At 38.8% G+C, this 23,156-nt stretch overlaps 1 protein-coding gene across 3 annotated transcripts; it reads left to right on the top strand.

Annotated features, from left to right (window-relative positions):
- Nucleotides 1-372: 372 nt before the first annotated feature.
- LOC133533326 (sprouty-related, EVH1 domain-containing protein 1-like) lies at nt 373-22,292 on the top strand. Of its 3 annotated transcripts, XM_061872293.1 has the most exons (13): nt 373-568; nt 9,502-9,623; nt 10,163-10,254; nt 11,611-11,780; nt 13,660-13,670; nt 14,859-14,947; nt 15,830-15,953; nt 16,681-16,766; nt 17,676-17,775; nt 19,765-19,852; nt 20,736-20,847; nt 21,461-21,552; nt 22,150-22,292. In XM_061872293.1, the coding sequence occupies exons 1-13, from the start codon at nt 549-551 to the stop codon at nt 22,277-22,279; spliced, it is 1,236 nt and encodes a 411-aa protein (XP_061728277.1). In that variant the 5' UTR covers nt 373-548; the 3' UTR covers nt 22,280-22,292. The 3 variants fall into 3 exon arrangements, with proteins under 3 accessions (XP_061728277.1, XP_061728279.1, XP_061728278.1); XM_061872295.1 differs by lacking the exon at nt 13,660-13,670 and having other exon boundaries at nt 11,611-11,779; nt 14,910-14,947; XM_061872294.1 differs by lacking the exon at nt 13,660-13,670 and having other exon boundaries at nt 11,611-11,779.
- Nucleotides 22,293-23,156: the final 864 nt, after the last annotated feature.

The following is a 23,156-nucleotide window of genomic DNA, read 5'->3' as shown; positions in this document are numbered from 1 at the left end:
TCTGGCGTGACCTACTTTACGTTATTCGCCTATGCGCTCCCGAGGTGGACGTATGTCGGTATTTTAGACCAATATATTGGCAAAAACGACGCCGGGAACTACTTGTGCTGTGAAATTATTAAATCCAGTTTAAGTCGGGCTGATTTTTCAATTGAAGAAAGATTATTCAAGTGATTTCATTGTAAAAACTGAACCGGTGGTGCGCTCTTTCGAAATTGCCGCGAAAAAATCTTGTCAAGGTAGAAAAGTGACGTCATTGGTTCTCGTACTGTGCACTCTGTTGTGATTGGCTGAAATTGAGGAAAAGGCGCAAACCGCCAATGAGATAGCTGGAATAGGCGCCCGTGCGCGATAACTACGCCACCTGTCGCGCGGTCACCACGCTTTCATTGAATAACCGGGACTGTTTTCTTGACGCAAGCGTACTGAGGCCCAACAAAGGGCCGAAATAAGAACGATTCGCAAGTGAATCTGATGTATTTATGTCATAAAAATGGTGAAATCTGTGAAGTGGCGAGTAGAAATTAGGATATTCGACGTGTCGAATCATGACCGAGGCATCTGAAAAGTAAGTGGTGTCCGCGTAACTCAGTTTTTGTGATATATGCTGCGCCCTGTCTGGTAGGGAGGGCCTTACCCCGGCCATTTTCCATAGCTCACGGGATGTGTAAGAGGATTTATGGTGTTTTTTGAAGGCCTTGGCCTTCTGTGAAGCTTAAGGTTGAACTGTGTAACTCAGTTAAGCAGTAGAAAGTCTTTTAAGCTAGGTGCATGCAAGCCCGACCGACGCCCTTAGGTCACCCTGTGTGTACTGTATAAGTATAATCAATGATACTCATTCATTCACAATACAAGTTCTCCTTTCGGGGTCATTTGGAGCTAGCTTGCGAGCTATTTCCTCAATGAAATTATCCTACCGCACGTTAATTCAGTTCGTGGGATGAATCCGATTGCATTTTTTCCGCGAAAAAAATGTTGGATGGTTCGAGTCGAGTGCGGGTCTAGCTTAATTAAAAAAAATTAAACAATAGGTTTTTATGATGCACGGTTTAGGACAATGAAGGACTAATTTTACGTCATTGTCTATCTGTAATAAAGATGTGAATACTGATTGTGTTAATCTGATGCCTTACAAGTTGCAATATATTAAAATAATTAATGTATTTGCTTTTCTTTAAGCTTCACAAAACTAGGACTTACTGGCTGGCTGGCAGTGGTTAAAAAAAATATTTAACTGTTTTTTTTTATAAGTACCTAATAGGTAAAATTTCATTTTTACTGCTTACATTAGGTAATTAAGGTGTGCTGTAACAATCACCTAATAATAACTCAAACTATATATTAGAAGTATAATTTTTCCAAATGTGGTTAAAAACATGTAAAAACTCTCATTAAATAATTGTTATGGATAAAATAGGATAGGACAGTCAATCTGGTTTTTGTTTAGGACTGTAATAAATGCTCAAAGTATCAAACTGACTGTTCTCAGACCTGAAATTAAAAGAATTGTGACATTTGTCACATAGATTAATTAGTAGGTATGGTCAACATATATCAATTTTAATATTTTCTTTGGTACAAAGGAGTAAGGTGCAAAAGTGTATACTTTTGTCTGTTAAAACCCTTTGTCTCGAGAATGTGTGCAGGTATTGAGTTGAAATTAAAGCCATATATTCAGGTCTACAGTCCCTTAAAGCTGTGAAAAAATAAACTTTTAAGTTAACAAGAAAACAGATAAGTACCTATAATTCTGCAAAGAACATATATTTTAACACTCAAGGGAATCAAAATTTATAGGCAAGTAATACTGTCTTAAACTACACATACAGGGAAACATCTCAAAACTATAACTTTGTAAAAGATAAATATGTAGTAAGTTAAATTTGTATGGAACCCTTGGTGAGCCAGTCTGACTCGCACTAGTCCAGTTTTTTTACCCTTATTAATTTAGCTTTATCAATATTTTACTGTTTAAGATACCTAGTGAGTCTATCTTTTATAATTAGATAGATAGATAAACCATTTATTTGCTTGGCACAATACACACAACTAAACAAAAAAATTACCATATGCCTATAATTAAAATAAATACCATATGCCTATGGTTTTTTGGACTAAAGGTAAGTTATACCTTTCAAATTATTATAAAAGACAAATAGCTTTGTCGCTATCATATTTGTTTGACATTTCTGCCAAAAATTTGGCAGTTTATCCTGCTTCTATTGAGCAGACCGGTATGAACTTGGTTTTGGTTCCAGTCATAACCAATAATTTAAATTAGCTCTTAAGACAAAAGAATCTGTCTCTGGCAATTTAGCTTTTAGTAAATCTAATGAAAAATACTGCAAACATGGAATGTACATCCACCTGGTGCATCAAAACATTCAATGTATTAGAGGAAAAGATTTACAGATTGAACTTTTTTTGAATGATTATAATATTGATATTTTATGTATTACTGAACATTGGTTGAATAATAATGAATTAATGCCTCAATTTAATAATCACCAGGTGGGCAGTTCGTTCACCAGACTTAGTTCCATACATGGTGGGTCATTAATTATATTAAATAGTCAGTTAAAATTTAAGGAACGTAAGGACATTGTATCCATGTCTGTTGAGCGGACTATAGAACTAAGTGCAGTAGAATTGGAGCAATTTATTGTTGTCTGTGTGTATAGGCCGCCTTTAAGTAATTTTGAAATATTTGAAAGCATAATGGAATCCGTCCTACTTAAAATATCACCTTCTAGTAAGAAATTACTTATATGCGGCGACTATAATGTAAATATTTTGGAAAATTCAACAGTAAGTTGTAGATTGTTGAATCTTTTCAAATCATGTAATCTCAACCACATGTTTATAGAGCCTACTAGAGTGACTGCCACTAGTGCCACCTGTATAGATAATATTTTCACTGATATTTTTCCTACCGCTAAAAATGTAATCAGCAAGTTAGAATCAGACCACTTAGGCCAATTAATGGTGTTTGAGGCTGTAAGGAAAAATACCTTGCGAAAACAAATAACTTTTGTACCAGTAACCTCTGACCGCGTGGAACGAATGAAACAAAGTTTAATTCAGGCGCTACCCTTTCTGTCTTCCAACATGAGTCCTAATGATATGTATAATTTATTCTTTCACACTTTTATGGAAAATTATAATGCGATATTTACTACAAAATCGGTCATGGTTAGTGATGCATCAGTTTTTAGTGAGTGGGCTACTGCAGAGTTACATCAACGAAGACGTGCATTGTATGCCTTGTATGAGGAACGGCGGTTCAATACGAGTGATGAATTTAAGGAATATGTTAAACAATATTCGAAGAAGTTTAAAATAGATTGCCATATCGCTAAGCGTAATTATTTAAGTCAAACAATAAAAACTAGCTCTGATATAATTAAAACAACGTGGAAAGTAATTAATGTGGAGACTGGTAGATCAAAGCAAAGGATGAAAGATCTTAAACTAAAAATTGATGACAAAATCGTAGATTCCAGTTTAGATGTAGCAACAGAATTTGAAAAATTCTTCACCGAGGTACCAGCTTCCACAACTAAGAACTTAAATTCATCACCCTCGTCTGCCGTTACACTGTTAGAAGAGAATGTCCCAGAATGTACTAGAAACCTTAATTTTGAACATGTGAGTGCCTCAGATATATTAAAGGCGTTTAAATCAATTAATGTAAAAAAAACTAGTGACCTTTGGGGAGTCTCCGTTCATACTGTCAAATCCTTAATAGAAGTTGTAGCGCCTGACCTGGTAGTTATATTTAATAACAGTGTTGACTGCGGTGAGTTTCCTGATCTAATGAAACATAGTAAAGTCACTCCTTTATTTAAATCAGGTAGCACATCCGACCCCACTAACTTTAGACCGATATCAGTGTTACCAACATTCAGCAAAATTTTTGAAAAAATAGTTTTGAGTCAGTTATTGAAACATTTTAACATTAATAATCTAATGCACAACAAACAATTTGGTTTTACACGGGGTCGCTCAACAACCGACGCTGGTGTTGAGCTAATTAAACAGATCTTCGATGCCTGGGAGGAGTCACAGGAAGCTTTAGGTATCTTCTGTGACTTATCTAAGGCCTTCGATTGCGTCTGTCATGAAACATTGATCAGGAAACTGCACTATTATGGAGTAAGAGGCTCGGCACTGAATTTAATAAAGTCTTACTTACACGGTAGAATACAAAGGGTTGATGTGAGTGGACAGCGATCACCGGGGTCATTGGTCTCTATGGGTGTACCGCAGGGATCAATATTGGGGCCGTTCCTGTTCCTTATCTACATTAATGACCTGCCTTACCTTGTAAAGACCCACCATGACATAGTATTGTTTGCAGACGATACCTCACTTATTTTCAAAGTCAAACGACAGCAACAAGCTTGCAGTGATGTAAACAATGCTATTTCTAAAGTAGTAAATTGGTTTAATGTTAATAATTTATTGTTAAATGAGAAAAAGACTAAGTGCATTAAGTTTGTTACAAGTCACATAAGGAATGAGCAAACAGGTGTCATTGTCAAGGATGAGGAATTGGAACTAGTAGATAGCACAGTTTTTCTTGGTATAACTTTAGATTCTAAACTACAATGGGGTCCCCATATTGCTAATCTCTCGAATAGACTGAGTTCTGCAGCTTTTGCAGTGAGCAAGATCCGTCAGTTAACAGACGTGAAAACAGCTCGATTAGTTTACTTTAGTTACTTTCATAGCATTATGTCATATGGTATTTTACTATGGGGTAGTGCTTCAGAGATAAATACCATTTTTGTTCTGCAGAAGAGGGCTATTCGTGCAATATATAAAATGTACCATAGAGACACACTTAGAGATAAGTTTAAGGACATTAACATAATGACAGTGCACTGTCAATATATTTATGAGAATATTCTGTATGTACATAAAAACGTTGCCAGTTTTAAGAAAAACTGTGAAATACATAATATTAATACTAGAAATAAGCATAAGCTCGCAGTGCCCTTCACTAGGCTCCATAAAATTAAGAAATCATTCATGGGTAATTGTGTAAGATTTTACAATAAACTTCCTAATATTATAACTGAATTGTCTGTTAGTAAATTTAAAAATTATGTAAAACGTAAGCTTATCTCTAAAGCCTATTATAGCACACAAGACTACATGAATGATGAAACACCGTGGGATTAAGTGTGATTGTAAAGAATGAATTATTTATTGTTATGTTATTAATGATGAAATTGATAATTCAATGTATATATATACCGTATTTTTTGACATTTAGATTTTATTCTAGAAAGGTTCTAGACTAGTATTTTTATACAATTTTGATGTTTGACGATCTTTTTGTGAAATTCTTGTTATTAAGTTTACCATATCTATAATAGTTCAATGTTTTTTTAGAACAATAATAACTGCATCAATAAATTGCTCTGATATTTAGATTAAGATGATATTTGTAAAATTTGACGATTTAAAAGTGCTTGTTGCTAGGCCTATTTGAATAAAGAATATTTTGACTTTGACTATACACAATAGCAACACCAAAATAAAAATTATATAAAGAACAAAAAGCATCAATAAAAGGTAATGTGTGCTGTGTGTGTTTGTGTAATTCACTATCTTCTGCTTGCAACTTCTTCTATGTGGGATGATGATGATTACAGTAAAATGGTAATTCGGCACTGCGATGATGCCGTACACCCAGTAATCCGGCACTATAATATGCCTGCAAGCGATCATTCTATGACCAATTTTACTGTGTATGTTTACATTATTCAAGTAGTTTATTTGCTTTCATGTTGTACATAAGTCCTTATGAAATAAAAGTTTCAAACATGAGCCCTGTAAGAGCATGGCAATTCTTATAAGCATAGCCCGGGGTTTTCGGTGCGGGAATGTTTTACACTAGCCAAAAAACAGGTTAAAACTATAAAAACCAATACTATTTTAATATTTCTAAGCGCATTTGAAGCTTACCTTCTATTTTTAATTCATAGTTTGGTAATTATTTTACAATAGACAAAGTTATAAATACATGAAAACATTCCTGCACCGGAAACCCTATGCTTATAAGTAACTTAAGCTAACTTAAACTAATGGTTTTTTTACACTAGGTAACAACTGTAACAAGCTTATTATACAAAAATTTTACATTTTATAGTTTGTTGTTTAAATATTCATTCACAGAATAATACGTTTTTGTAATAAGCATTTGTTTTAATTTCTTTGCAAAAATACTTTCTTTTTCTTCTTTTTTAAATTCCTTCAGGTAATTTATTGTACAATTTTATTGTCATTTTTAGAGGGCCAGACGAATGTAGTTTTAATCGGGAGGGTGGTGGCATTAATCTTGAATTGTGTCTGGATGGGTAGAACGAGAGTATTGCTTCGACATAATAAAAAACACATCTATATAAGTAATAAGAATTTTTCCATGGCTTATGTTAGTTTTTACGACTGTCATCTGACCTTCCAACCCAGAGGGTAAACAAGGCCTTACTGGGATTAGTCTGGTTTCCTTACAATCGTTCACCGAAAAGTGACTGGTTAATATGTCATGATATTTCGGACATAAGTTCCAAGAAACTCTTTGGTACGAGCCGGGGTTGAACCTGCGACCTCCGGATTGCAAGTCGCACACTCTTACCGCTAGACCACCAGCGCGCAACTTGCTCTAACTTCCAGTAATCCGAATTTTCCAGCAGTCCGCCTCTCTTGTGTCAGCATTAGTGTCGGATTAATAAGATTGTACTGTATTGATAAAAAACAAGGAAAACAAGTGCGAGTCGGACGCGCCCACCGAGGGTTCCGTACTTTTTAGTATTTGTTGTTATAGCGGCAACAGAAATACATCATCTGTGAAAATTTTAACTGTCTAGATATCACGGTTCATGAGATACAGCATGGTGACAGACGGACGGACGGACGGACAGCAAAGTCTCAGTAATAGGGTCCCGTTTGACCCTTTGGGTACGGAACTCTAAAAATGATCCTTTGTTGTATGTCACAAACCCACACATAAACCAGTCGAATTTGTCCCTTGTTTATACAAAACAAATGATTTCCAGCTCCGATGATGTCATCAACTCCATCCGAGGAATGTCATTCATCAAATCATCAACGCGAATGATTCATTCACTTAATTCTTAAACGTCATTCATAACTTGTAGTCTCATTTGTTATGTCATGATTGTCATGAATGGCCGAAAGATCGGTCAAGTTCGAACGTACCTACGATACAATACTGTTTACAGTACATATGGTGCTGCTTTACCGCACTAGTGCGAAAATTAGCATATTACGTTACTATGTCGAACATTTAAAGGGCCATATGTACTGTAAAACGTTGTACGATCCATGTGCGAATAGGTAATTCGCAACTCGTGTCGATTTAAAACACACCCTTCGGTCGTGTTTTAATTTATCGCCACTCGTTTCGAATTTCCTATTTTTCGCACTTGTACCGTAATGTACTATTATTGTACATACACCTCACACAGTTTACATGTACAGAATCAAATAATAGTATTTTATAGTTGACTACAGCGTATCGAAAAAAGAATTATAGTTGAGTTTATTTTTATACTAAGTCGGTGGCAAACAAGCACACGGCCCGTCTGATGGTAAGCAGTCTCCGTAACCTATGTGCGCCTGCAACTCCCGAGGAGTTACATGCGCGTTGCCGACCCTAAAACTCCGCACCCTCGTTGAGCTCTGGCAACCTTACTCATCGGCAGGAACACAACACTATGAGTAGGGTCAAGTGTTATTTGGCTGCGGTTTTCTGTAAGGTTGGGCTCTGCTCTAGATCTGGAATGACATCCGCTGCGCTGTGTCCTACCACACAAAACGAGATTACATTCACAATGCCCATACCTCTCTATTGGACGTAGTTTAAGGACGTACCTGGGTCCGAGTTGGGAGCCCATACCTGAAAAGTACGCAATTATAGTTTTGTATACGAAATCTTAATTCAACCATTACAGTCGACGAGTAGAAAAGACAATTTTAATTACACAATTTAATTAATTATTAATTGACAATATATTTATAATTATAATAAAATAAGATGTAACAACAGGCGGTATTATCGCATAAGAGCGTTCTCTTCCAGACAACCTTACCTTTAATAATAGTGTAATTTACATATCTTAGTGTATACCTAAGTACACACAGCTGCAAAAGTGCATGCGCGTTCTAGCTCATTGTACTATACAAAAAAAAAAAAATATATATATATATATATATATATATATATATATAAATACTCAGAAATCGGACTCGGAATTCCAAATTTTAATACCGTGACCCCGAAAAGTTAGATTACGGATCTGGGCGGCTACCGGGAAAATCGAAATTCTAGTTTAAATTTTATCGACATCATAACGTGACGAACGCGTTCGCGTTAAGTCTCATTTTGTATAGGATTTTGAGTTTCCAAAACGTCCCGCTTGGCGCGCTCTTTCTAAATCCAATACAAAATGAGACTAAACGCAAACGCGTACGTCACGTTTCAAAATCGAATTTATTTACACTAGAGGTACTGATCATTCTATGTGACCTGTAAACAAACAGACTGACATACGTAATCGTCTACTCGTGTAGGCACAGACAGCATCAAAAGTATATACTGTATGAAATAACGCACCAAAAGTGTCTGCCACATTTTTTTTTTTAACTTTATTGCACAATATAACAAATAAAGTACTAATGGCGAACTTAATGCCTAAAGGCATTCTCTACCAGACAACCATCAGGCTAAACAGAAACAGTAGTACGTGCAGGCATTAAACAAAAAAAAAAAAACAGAATAAGTAACTTGAGCCTGTCTGATGTTGAGTGGGAGATAATTCCAAAGCCGGATCGCCTGAACGATAAAGGAGTTAAAGACAACCAGAACTATGACAAGGAACAGTAAGCTTGAGACTACGGGACTCGCGAAGGGTGCAACCTGTTCGGGCAGTTATAAAATGAAATTTGCATCTGAGATAGTCGGGTGCTGTTAGATCGAATATACATAGAGCTATAGCTTCTACATATAGAGACATCTCGTTGTTAAGCTATCAGAGAACGGTAGATTTGGCGTATAATCAGATACGCTACTTTTGATGCTAACTCTACTGGTAGAAAATAGTAGATTGTACAAGAAGGGCATAGTCGAGGATAAAAATTATGCCTGAGTTACACTCTGCTTTTCACTTCTATTGCGAATATTTTAGGAAAAATATCCAATATTTTAGGTTATTTTGCCGTATGTTTTCAAGACAAGAAAATCGTACTCGGGCCGATCGGGGGCGCCTGTCGGGAGTGCGCCGGTGGGGGGCGCGCGAGCGAGGGCAGATTTTGGACGTTAAAGCTAAGTTAATAAGGGTCGTAATAGATGATTTTACTTTATGCTCTAGAGCGTAATAATAAATTTTATGCCGCTTACACACGACTTAAACGTCAGTTTTACGATCATGAGAAGCGGATTTTTTTTTCAAATGTGAATTTATTTTCCAGTGTCTGCGTGGTGCGTGTGCGGGCGCAAGTGATGTGTCGCGACGAAGGCACCGGCGGCTGGGTCGCCCTCGGGGGCGGAGGCCTAGCCGACGTGATGGTGGGCAAGCGGCAGCGCGCGGCAGGTATGTAGTGTATATAGCGTAGGCTGGGTCGCCATGTGAGGTGAGCCGGGTGTAGGGGTACACATCAGGTTGCATCTATATTATGTAGAAGAAATAATAAGCAATTTTGGAAATTCAACCTCTAAGGGATGGGGATCAAGATCGGTCATTTCCCCCTACTGCTCATGCCTAATCCAGTTATTCAATTAAAAATTAAAATTTGTTTATTTCAAACCATCTGATCCATGTTGTTAGTTAAAAACATAACTATTAACTCTTACTACATAAACATCCCTCCGTGCAGAGAGGACCATGGGGCAAGATGGATTATTTTGCCCCGCCTATCACATCAACCCAGTATTTTGTGAGGCGGCAATCTGCACGCTCGGACAAAGTCCTCAGGAGGCTGTTGCTATTGCTACGCACGTGCTTCAGCAGAGAAATTCTTTTACGCCGAATGGCGTAAAAGTCATCTACTCGCGCCTCTGCAAACTTAGATTCATGACGCGAAAGAAGTCGTGGGAAACAGCGAGTTCTATTATAATAAAATGTCGTTGCAGGGGGCGACAGTAACGGCGACACGTCATCATCGTCCGCAAACGCACCGACACACGATTTCTTCATACACGGAAAACGGATCAGCGACAACATGGTGAGAATTAATTAAACATAGCAATAAGTTTTAGGCAAAATGAAATTTTTGGTGGTATTATCGCTGACTGTACTTTTCTTTCCATAGGCAACTAATACTCATCGAGACAAACTTGTTTAATCACAGAGTTCCCATGGCCACCTCCTGTCTTGGTCATCAAATTTGTACCATATCATCATAATATTGCATTGTCATCCGATTTCAAATGGATTTACAGTACCTATGCAAAATTTCAGCTCAATGGAAATCCAAAAGTGAGGAATTTGACCCACACTAACTAAAAAAGTATGTATGTTATACTAACAGGCCAAATGAAATAAAAACTTGTAAAAACACACTTCATTTTAATACGATTTTAATGTTCAAGATCATATGCGCATCTACAGAGAGGCTTATAAGATGAAACGCACACTTTAATGTAAGGTCCTTGGTGTGGGAATTACTCCTACCCATCCATACAGATACTCGAACGTCTACTGTACAGTCAGCATCAAAACTAGCGGATCAAACAAGGTGTCAAAAGAGTCTACCATTCTGTAACAGCTTAACAAAAAGTGATACTTCTATATGTAGAACAATTAAGACTGTAAAAAATATACTTTTGAACGTAAATTTGAGAGATTTATCTATATTTAGAAAAGTTATCCGGAATATCAGACAAGTATCTGATATCGCGCGTTGTTTCATCCACTACTATTGATACTGTCTGTACTAACAAGCGACGGGCTGATCAACGTCACTCAGTAGAGAATTGTGAAGCATACCATACAATAAAATTTAGCGAACGTTTTATGTAGGCTGCGTATCAACCAGAGATGTGAGGACGCGTAGAGTGGGATGTGTTTATTTAGAACCAATAGAAACACTTCATTTGTTTTCCTCGCTCAGCGGGCAGTGATTCTATTGGTTCTTAGAAACACATCCCTCGCCAGTATTGTCCGAGACGTTAATGCAATTGACCAGGGATCGGAAACCGGTATTTTTTGTATGGGAACGAAAAGGGTATTACTTTCTTTGTTAATTATTCCATTTCTAATTGGGCAATCTAATAATACGAAATCGTTGTCTAAAAACACAACATTTGGAGTATAAAATAAACCGAAATATATGGTTATTTCGAAGTTTTTGCAAAAAACCGGTTTCGATCACTGCAATTGACGACTAACCATTACAAATTGAACCGTAAACTGTAACTGTCCGTTACGGTTTACGGTTCTTGCAATTAACTTTCGGCTAACACTGTCCCTCGCTACGCTTCCTCGCACATGTTTGGTCAAAACGCAGCCTAAATGGTAACAAACTTAGTGAAACTACATCCTTAGATGACAAAATATTAAACACTTATTTTATTTCCAGGTGGTTTTAGAATGCACAATAAAGAAGGATTTCCAGTACAACAAGGTGATGCCAACGTTCCACCACTGGGTTACAGAGGAGAAGCGATTCGGCCTCACGTTTCAGACGGCGGCGGATGCGCGAGCATTCGACCGCGGCGTGCGGACCGCCATCGAGGAGCTGTTAGACGGTGAGTTATTGTAACAGGGCGGACACAACACAGGTGTTCGGTTAGCGGCGTAACTGTTCAACTACTGGCTCACGAAACTCACTGGTTCACTGTTGAACGAAACTATACTTGTGGTTGGTCATGAGAAAGAAAATTTAGGATAGACAGTCCTAAACAGATTGCCAAAATCCTTACTAAATTTTATAGGTTTTTGTTAGGACAATAAAGAGTTTAGAAATGAATTAAAAGTGGAAAAATTCACTGTCTTGAGTGGGACTTGAACCCACGACCGCTGGATAGCTTCGTTCGCAGACATTTTATGCATGTACAAAAAAAAATATAATCGAAAAACAGAAAATTCTCATGTCCAAAGTGTTGGTTAAGACTCGAGTCCTTTAAGTCCTCTGCTTTGAAACTCGACTCAATTTTTCAGACTCTCAAATAATTAAATCTAAACTCGAGTTCTTTCAACTTGTTAGAGACCCGAGTATTTTATAGAGACTTGCGTCCTTTTCAGAGAACACAATTTTTTTTCTTTGCAAAATTTCGAAATGCATTGTTCTTAAGTAATATTCGTGGATTAGGTACACAAATCATACAATAAGACATAATTTATTTACTGAAATCAGGTAAAACCTCTATAAATGTTGATGGCGTCTTTATTCGGAGGCTCAAGTCCCGTTGAGTTGCTCTTAAAAAATACTCAATAAAGGACACGCCTCGGGACTTAAAAGACTCAGAAGTCATTAAACGCCGAGTCTCGTAAAAACGAGTCGAGTTCTTCAAATTTACACTCAATAGAGTCGAGTTCCTACCAACACTATGTCCAACCACAGTGTGGTGGAGTGTTACTGAGAAAATCCAATTAGTCTTGATAATACGCAGCCGCGCGCTTTTTCAAAGTACATATAATCATAACTTTGCGTTTATGTCATGTTGCGTAAGAATTATCAAGACTCCCACCCACACCCTTGTAAGGAAAATAAAACATGAGTGTTCCTCGCCTCCCCCTGACACGACTCACGTAATAAATGGCGTCTAAATTATAAAGAATTCTAATCCTACCATATTTATACGGAACCCTGTACCCAAAGGGTAAAACGGGATCCTATTACTAAGACTACGCTGTCCGTCCCGTCTGTCTCCAGGCCGTATCTCACGAACCGTGATAGCTAGACAGTTAAAATTTTCACAGAAGCATTTCTGTTGCCGCTACAATAAACACTAAAAAGTACGGAACCATCGGTGGGCGAGTCCGACTCGCACTTGTTCTTTTTTTTACGTTTGTTTAGCCCCATGGTTGACTGGTAGAGAGTACATTAGTATTATTTTGATTTATTTATTTAATCTTTACTGCACATAAGAAAACACACTGTACAAAAGGCGAACTTGATGCCATAAGGCATTCTCTACCAGTCAACCTTTAGGCAAAGCAGATAAGTTGTAGGCGGTGCAAAAACATGAGGTAGAGATGATACAATTAGGTACCTGTACGAACACAATACAATCGTAAGAAATAAACAAACATAAACATACATATATATGAAATCAGACGAACTTACAAAGCAGAAACACTTAAGATTTGCCAGTACTGCCAGCAAAGTGCTCAATTAAGGATTTTTGTGTTTGTGCAATAGAAATTAAATAAGTAATATTATACATATGAAATTCTTACACTAAGTCCCACGGTAAGCTCAAGAAGGCTTGTGTGGTTGGTACGCAGACAACGATATATGTAATATACAAATACTTAAATACACAGAAAACACCCATGACTCAGGAACAAATATCCGAGCTCATCACACAAATAAATATTTGTACTTGCATCAGTTCGATAACATTTAATGTTGTCTGTTAACTAATTTATCTAATGTGCTTTCTTCATTGCTTCCGTATACTGGATTCCTACACGGTGAGTACAACTAGCGTGTATCTAGAAATAATAGCGATGAAAAATAGTTAATATTAATTATAGTCTAGCAAACTAATTTTATCAGTAATAGCATAGATCGTGTCATTCACGAAGACGCGTGCCATTGACTCGTATTATCATGATTACATCGTGATGACACGAACTATAGTTACATAACTATACCCTCTTTTTGGATATATATTATAGTGACTTAGAAAAAGACAGTATTATAAATAACACTGTAATAGTGTTTCTCTAGTGTCTTGACAATGAGGCGTGTCCAGATATTTATGAGCACCTTGGCCGCTCCGATATATCTGATGACGACTGTACTGCAGCGCCATCTATTGGTCGGAAGTTGATATATTTTGTTGAGTATGGACTATGGAAGGTAAAGGCAAGGAACATAATCTCCATATACCAAGAAGTGTCCGACAAAAAACCATAAATAGGTGGCGCTACAATACCTAGAATACTTGAGAAAAAAATCTAATCATAGACAGCGCACTTCACTCTGTCAATAACGCCCAGGTTCTTAGCTGCTCTAACGCTACTCTGGAGAGATTTGGAACTATTATTTATAGCTGACAGCAGGACACTTTTGCAACAATTCTGCATAAGGAGTTTCTGTTCCTTGCCTCTACCTTCCATAGTATGGACGGTAGAGAAAGACAATCTCTTATGGCAGAACTGCTTCAAAAGTGACCAGCTTTCAGCTTTAAATAATAGTTCCTATCTCTCCGGTGGCGCTAGGTAGGCTCATGGATATTACATGAACCATAGAGGTCAACTAATATAGAGATGAAAATGGGGGAGGGGTAACAATCCGACCAAATTACTTAGGTTATTTTTGGGATATTGTCAGGAATGTTAAAACGTGTTTTTAATTTTGTCGCATTGCGTATGTTCTGTCCCTCACGGGCGCGTGCGTATAGCACATCTATATAAAATACTAGGTCTATGACATTTCATGTCGGTGTATTGTGGCGCTGCCCATTTAATGTTTTTTGATGGACACTTTTCATACATAGAGATTTTGCTCCTTTTCCTACACTCTATAAATCAGAGGTTTTAATTCCATCAATTTTGTTTAGTACTTAAACCTCTGGTAAAAATAACTCTATTATAGATGGAGTGTTTTGTTCGTCAACGATATAATGTTACATGTCTCGTCCTGTTGCTGAACAGGTCTGGGCGGGGCGTGGCCTGCGCTTCACGCGTACAAAAAACACAATCCAGCGCCGGCCGACGACGATGAGGAGCAAAACATATTTGAGGTGAGATGTTTTAACAGACTTCTAGGATATAAAATTAACACTATTCTAAATTCAAAAACGTATTCTACAAGTATGCGTCAAGGGTTATTTTTTCTTTGACATCATAGTATATATATCATGAAAAATGGGGAGAATTGGGGAGGGGAGGCCTTTGCCCAGCAGTGGGCACTAAATTAGGCTAATAAGAAAAAAATCGCTTGGGTAAACATTATAATTATAACTTAGACAAACTTGTGGTCTCTAGATACCTAGAACTGATGATTTCTATAGTGGCTTGTTTTCTTCAAAAGTTCTGGATTATAAATCCTGATGACGATATAACATTTGCAAAATTTCGAAATATACCACTTTTTTCACGTAAGTAAAAATTTTAAGGGGAAATATTATTTCCATTGCCTATTTATTTTTGGTGGACTTTCCAGATTTTTTTTGGGAAGATTTCCAACATTTTGGAATCGTTCCTCAAGGTCTCGTCTGTTCCGAAAAGTGTAGTATTAGGTTAGGTACTGGAAACGAATTTCTGTTTAGACTTATATTGCCAAAAACCGATATCTATGACAGGCTTGTGGTTATTCCTTTCATAATTTTCACCGATGTTCATAACTGGGGAACAGGATGATATATTAAACACAAAAGTGACCGACCCCAATCTCTCCCGGGACCAGACTGAAAATCAGCACAGAGCCCTCTGGCACTGCACATACTGAGATTGGGACCCTTTGCCACATTATAGATTTAAGTTATAATTATTGTGTTAATTTAAGTTATTTTGTATTTTTTTATCTATTTTCACATAAATTGTAAATTTTGTTGTGTGGCAATAAAGATTTTTTTATTTATTTAAAAGGAAGTAATTTTAATAAAAAATATTATGTACTTCAGTGTCTAAATCTACCCACGGACTCCCGCTCGAGCTCCGAGAACTCCACGGCGAGCCGCGTCCGACACGCTCACGACCTCACGCAGACGCCCATCCTCTCGGCCATCAACTTGCCGCGCCATCACGGTAACTATCCCTACGACACGGCTCCGACACGACGGCAAGACGCGTCCGACATGCTCACGACCTGTCACAGATGCCCATCCTCTCGGCCATCAATGTGCCGCGCCATCACGGTAACTATCCCCTAGATACGGCTCCGAGACGACGACGAGCCGCGTCCGAAACGCTCACAACCTCACGCAGAACCCATCAACTTGCCTCGTCTTTACGGTAACTAAACCACGACACGGCTCCGAGACGACGACGAGCCGCGTCCGACACGCCCACGACCTCACGCAGACACGCATCCTCTCGGCCATCAACTTGATGGCACACGATAACTATCTATCTCACGTGATAATCATGACATGTGACCATGACCACACCCATCCTCTCGGCTATCAACCTGCCGCGCCATAGCGGTACCTATTTACCTAACAATCCCGTGATACTTACGACATGGCTCCGAGACGCGTCCGACACGCTCACGATCTCACGCAGACACCCATCCTCTCGGCTATCGTGATAATTTAACATTTATAGTAGATATCCTTTCGAACTCATGAAAGTGAAAGACTCTCACTAGCAGCTAAGGTTTGTTTTATGCTCTCGCTCTATATACTTAATTATAATGTATTATTCTTTCAACTTAATGTCATGCAAAAATGGCATTTATGGTAAAAGTATGGCACCAACAGCGACATATACTTCAACTCTCAAACAACTTCTAAAACTGCGCATTATATTTCAGATACAATTAAAACGTACGAGATCCAGTATGAAGATAAAATGGTTGACGACGATCCGGACCGGTGTCCCTACGTACATCTGTCAGCTGTAAGTACATTTTATACCTTATAAATTGAAATTAATGACATACAAATGCTAAAGAAATAATGATCAACCGAATTCAGCGCCATCTATTAACCTTTTGGACGCCAATGACGGATATATCAGCATCGTAAGTCCAACGTCAAAGACGGATTAATCCGTCACAGACCACAGATCAACATAGACTTTTTGACATTATCAATAATGATACTTATGGATGGAGGTAAGGAATGAAATCTCCATGTACCAAAAAGTGTCATCAAAAAACCTTAAATAGGTGGCGCTACAATACCTAGAATACTTGAACAAAAAAATCAAATCACAGACAGCGCACTTCACTCCGTCAATAGCGCCTAGGTTCTTAGCTACTCTAGCGCTACTCTGGAGAGATCTGGAAATATTATTTATATCTGACAGCTGGACACTTTTGCAACAGTTCTACCATAAGAGATTTTAATCCTTTTAATTCCACACTCCATAATGATATTTAGACTACGCCCCATAATGGCATCATCGCCACAAAAAGGCGTTTTCCACTAAGTTACAATAAGAAGATTTATTTAGTTGGTATTAACTCTGAAACTGGGCGAAATCCAAAAAAGTTTATATGACATTTTAGTCTCTAAATGTGATCAGGAATACACTGTTAAAATCTTTCGGTTTCCTCATGTTACACCGTGTATATGGAAATAGTCATGCCATTTTTCGTAGAATCTGTCATTCGTATATATTTTTCTTTTCGTTTGGCGTTTGTCGATGTACGTTTGTTACCTTGGCTAGGCCCCCTGCGTTAGTCAGGCCATCTGGCAATATCCAGTCCAGAGTATTACAGAAGCGCAATCTCTTATACACGTTGTTGGTCTTGTTTTATTCGTTCATGCGTTAAATAATCTCATATCAACTGTTTATTTTTAGGTGCACGAATACACGTATCCGCAAGTGGGTCCGGGCGGCATCATCAGCTCGGAGAAGTCCTCGCCGAACACCAAACCACCATTACTGAAGAGGGATTCAGGTTCGTACTAACTATTGTTGTACACACTGTGCTCCTGGACTTACCGTGAATATCGAAGTTCGTCAATTGCGGGCATTTTTCTCTGTCACTCTTATTATGTCTTAGTGAGAGTAAAAGAGAAAGATCCCCTCAATTTGCGAATTTAGGTTTTCGCGGTAGGCCTCCTCGCGCTGCCGCGATGTTGCCCGCTCTGGCCTTACCTACCTGACTACTTACTTACTTTACTTACTTACTTTATTTGACTGTATTTAAAATAATTAAAACACAAAATATTACTTTGCTTATCCGCGAAAAGTCCGTTATACTTACTTGCGTATTTTTACATGCAATTTAATTTATTTTTTAATTTATTTTGTGTTTGTTGTATTTAAAATAACCACATCATAAAAGAAAGTGGAGGACCCGCGTGAAATCGCATTTTCATACAAACGTAGTCCTCATTTTCCTTTCTGGATATTAACATTATTGAATATATTTTGACACAATTTGTTGTTATCAACCACAGCTATGCCTCTTGATTTTTTTTTAATTTTAAATTATTACAGGAGTTAGAAGCATTTTGAATTTTGTATGAAATCTGTTTTTCGCTCCTAATTTTTTTAATTTTTGATAATCATGAAATTATGTAAAAATATTTTCCAGTGTCAATATCCAGAGAGGAAAATGGGGACTATGCTTGTATGAAAAGTCGGCCGTACTTTTTCCTCTTAATGGAGAAACGTAAACAGTTATTTTTAGACACTATTTATTTTTTATAATTAGTATAGAACTATAAAGAGTAGGTAACTTGACCGTGAAGTCATTTGCTAGTGTTTCATATAAATTTCATAGAGTCAAAACGTTTTGACAGTTCGAAAAAAGAAACTGATTTGACTAGAAGTCAAATACACTATTGCGACGCTTCTTATTTTTAGACGACCGGCCTGGCCTTGTGGTCCTGGGTTCGAATCCCGGTAAGGGCATTTATTTGTGTGATGAACACAGATATTTGTTCCTGAGTCATGGGTGTTTTCTATGCATTTAATTATCTATACAGTATGTATTTAGGATATAACCGCAAATATAAACAAGACGTAGGTTTTAGTGCTATAAAACAATTCTGGAAGTATTTTTTATTTACTCTTAACTATCAGAGCATAGTTAATTATTGTTTTTTTTTTCGACTGGCAATGTATTTCGTACATCATGGTCACTTGTGACAGTTTGTTACGTCGCGTCATTAAGTGCGACGTTTTGAGTAAGGAATACAATCTCCATAGGCAGAACTGTTGCATAAGTTTCCAGCTGTCAGTTCTAAATAATATTTCCAAATCTCTCCAGAGTAGCTAAGAACGTAGGCGTCATTGACGGAGTGAAGTGCGCTGTCTATGATTTCCTTTTTTTTTTTCAAGTATTCTAGGTATTGTAGTGCCACCTGTTTAAGGTTTTTTGACGGACACTTTTTGGTACATGGAGATTCTATTCCTTACCTCTACCTTCCGTAGTTTTGAGTTAAAACAATGTAGTGGTACATTAATTCAGTAACTTTATACATTAGCGTTTGCGTCAAATCCGATATTATTTGCAGACATGTTTATGATGTTGGCCCAATGAATAATCCAAATTTCAGACCTTGAGCGCCGAACGCAACTTATGAAAAATCGAAAAAGCCGCGAAATATTCGTATTTTTTTATTATTTGGGTGACCCTAAAGGACTAGTTTTTGATAGTACCTTCTCAGAGCGTTTTTAAAGTTGATTAAATTTCCTACAATACGAGACTAGAATTGTCTCTGTAGATCTAATAGTTTCCGAGATAAAGCCTTTCCAAAATACCACCCGTCATAGAAAACGAAGTCGTAGCAGCGTCGGACCGGACCCAGACCGTTCTAGCATGATTCATCCCTCAGTATATTTTATTAATACCTATACCATTGAACCAAATCAAATGTAATGAAGTTAAGGTTAGTTTGTTCTCTCTGTTTATTGTTTGTTCAAATTAATGTTGCAGGGTCGATAAAGAAACATCCGTACAGCGGGCCACCGCCGCTGCCCGACAAGAAGCCTACTGAAACCTTCCAGGCGAGGCTCAAGTGCAGGTTAGTATAGAAGGTATTAAATCTAATAGAACTTGAACAAGCTAAGTTGCGCTGTGTCTCTCTATCACTCTTTTATAGTCTATGAGATCTAAGTTCACACATTTAATAGTTTTCTCATGGACCTAGAATACTAAGCACGTAGTTTCGCTAAAACACAACTAGGATATCCGCCAATCTGCCGTCAAATGCTGCGGCATGCGTGGTCAAATGTTGCAAAAATTATACCAATTGAAAGAAAAAAGACAGGAAAAATTTTCATACATAAGTTAATCACTTATCATTCGTTATCTTTCGTAAAATACGATATTAATCCATGAAGTTGTACCTAAAGTGGAGAGTGCTTCCTCTTTTTTGCCATACTAAATTGAACCTTATCACGAAGCTAGAAAGGCGTACCAAACTAGAGGAAACGTACTCAATCCGCCTAGGTATACATTCGTGACACGCACACATCAAACCGTCCGCAATTGTAGTGTCACAGCTGGTCGTCAGTGGCGCGGCCTCTGTCAAATTGTTCCTCTATGATATGGAAGGTAGAGGCAAGGAACAAAATCTCCTTAGGCAGAACTGTTGCAAAAGTGTCCAGTTGTCAGCTATAAATAATAGTTCCAAATCTCTCCAGAGTAGCGCTAGAGTAGCTAAGAACCTAGGCGTTATTGAAGGAGTAAAGTGCGCTGTCTATGATTTGATTTTTTTGTGTAGTATTCCAGGTATTGTAGCGCCACCTATTTAAGGTTTTTTGATGACACTTTTTGGTACATGGAGATTTAATTCCTTACCTCCGCCTTCCATACATCAGTCAATTTTGTTGTCATACTGGAAATGAGAAATGAAAATTACTAACTATACTTCAATAATTCATTCGTACCCTTTCATGTTGCAGGCATTGTCACGAATGGTACCTAGAGAGTGCGAACCGAGCGGGCGCCTGCGAATTTGCTCCGGACGCCTTCAAGACTTGTATCGACGCTGTTTCGTGTATCAAATGTGCTCAGGTACGTACAATGCTTTGTTTGACAAATAGTTTTTATGTACATTTGATATCCTACCTTATTTTAATAATTATAAAGTCGATATTACTGGCGTGATACGCTTAGGTGGCTTGATGTGTGGATTTAAACTGTTATGGATATTCGCTGCTCTACTCAAACGCTATGAATGTTTGATAGTACCTATGTATTTACAGTAGTGTATTTGAGATGGTGACGTATTGAAATCCATGATTTTCATATGTAGGTAGTCTGTTTCGTCCCCTCTCGTCTTAATTATAAAATCTACCTATTTCAAATACAATGCGTCAAAAATCATATCGTTTTAATGTATATTATTCACTTTTACCTTATAAAGATTTAAGAGATACTAAACCACTTATATTTTACATTTAACAACTTTTTAACAGATAGTTATTTGGTATATATTTACTCGTATACATAAATTGGTAATAAATATTCATTCTATATAAAAAATGAAAGTTTAACCTATGTCCTGAATAATCAATGAAGAAAGGATAATCTACCAAGAAAATAGGGTCAAATTTACTTTGTTTTTTTTTTTTTTTTTAATTAGGATAACTGTAATATTTGAAACAAGCATGATTGTATGTTCCAGTGCATGCTGTACCACTGCATGTCGGACGCGGAGGGCGACTTCGCCATGCACCCGTGCGCCTGCGCGCCCGCCGACCGCGCCTGCGCGCGCCGGTAAGCCACCACACTACACTCCCACAATAAAACGTAGCAGTTCGTAGAGGGCGCCACTGAGCTTCAACAGCCAACACGATGCAAATATCTATATGTCGCAGTCGGATTGTATAATCCACCGTATTACACTACGGCTAGCTGTTATCCAAAACAGGGCCGTTTTAAAATGCGGCGGGTCAACTATTAGCCAGATTGTCATTGTGATACGTTGCTCAATAAGGCGGCCTACGTCTAGCCGCATCGCATCGTACTACTATTTAGATTGTAGGGTGACCATACACACTACACTAGAAAAATTATAAGAAATTAAGTACTTTCAACTTCGGTCAATAGGCACGCCTGGGGTGAATAATTTGTGTGGGTATCTTTTAAGAAATTGTTAGGTAAATCACATTTTAAGTTTTGTCCCTGTACACCCCGGGTGACGGTATTTAAAAATCGTCCAACTTCGCTAGGTAGCTGCATGTGTTACTTTTTTTGTACTGTTAAATACTATCCCTTAGGATTTCAAAATCTAAAATTATAGTAACCTTCTCGACTACGACTTCCACCACTCGAAATATTAGTGTCAGTGGAGTAATACATAGTGTACGGCAGGTGGGTGGGCATCACGCTGCTGTCGCTGCTGGTGCCGTGCCTGTGCTGCTACGCGCCGCTGCGCTGCGCGCACCGCGCCTGCGCGCGCGCGCACGTGGCGGGCGGCGCGCACCGGCCGCGCGACAAGTAGCCCCGGCGCCCCGCGCCCGCGCCGCGCCCCGGCCCGAGCGCCCCGCCCGCTGCCCCGAGCGCCCCGCCCGCCCCGACCGCCCCGCCCGCCGCCCCGCCGGGCGACGTGACGCCGCCGAGTGGCGCGTCGACGACGTTTAGCCCGCGGGCGAGGGCGGTGACGTTCGGGACGAATTCGCGGGGCGCCCCGTGGTGGACTCCGCTTCACGGCTCGCTGAGCGCCGAATCTTCGACGCCGATCGCGAGTCCGCCCCTCGAAGCCTCGTCTTCGAGCGGTTCGCCGAGCGTCGACCTGCCTCCGTCGCCTCGAACCGCTGAACCGTCGCCCCGGGGCGATCCGCCGAGTGCAGAATTACCGTCGACCCCGCTAGGGACTCCCCCCGCCGAACCGTCAGGTAGTCCGCCCGCCGCCTCACCTTTAACACCGTTAGGTATAACATTACCGCCGACCCCCAGCCCCCCGAACGCTGACTTGCCCCCCACGCCGCCGCGCACCCCGGCTTTACCGGCAACGCCCAGCCCCCCGAGTGCTAGTCTGCCTTTGACACCGAGATCTTTGGTGGATCAGAATAGCTCGTCGTCGAATAGCACGGAATGAGACTAAACCATAATGGTCTTCAAATTGCCTGGGCGTACCGGACGGGACAAAACTGCATTTGATGTTAAATGAACATTGACGACGGTATCGGTTATACTTGGCGATGTTAGACTACAAATAATATATGGGGACTGACACTGAGAAAATAGTGTAACAAACCCCTATTTACGTCACAAACAGAGTTTCAAAAAGGTTAGTAAACATTATTTTAGAAATAGAAGCATCTTAGCGATCGCTACTGAAAGATAGAACAGTATTTTTAGAAACAGGCTGTTACTAT

Source organism: Cydia pomonella, unplaced genomic scaffold (assembly GCF_033807575.1).
Source record: "Cydia pomonella isolate Wapato2018A unplaced genomic scaffold, ilCydPomo1 PGA_scaffold_155, whole genome shotgun sequence".
NCBI classification, from domain to species: Eukaryota; Metazoa; Arthropoda; class Insecta; order Lepidoptera; family Tortricidae; genus Cydia; species Cydia pomonella.
Note: the sequence above shows the minus strand (reverse complement) of the source record. Positions and strands in the feature narration are given on the sequence as shown.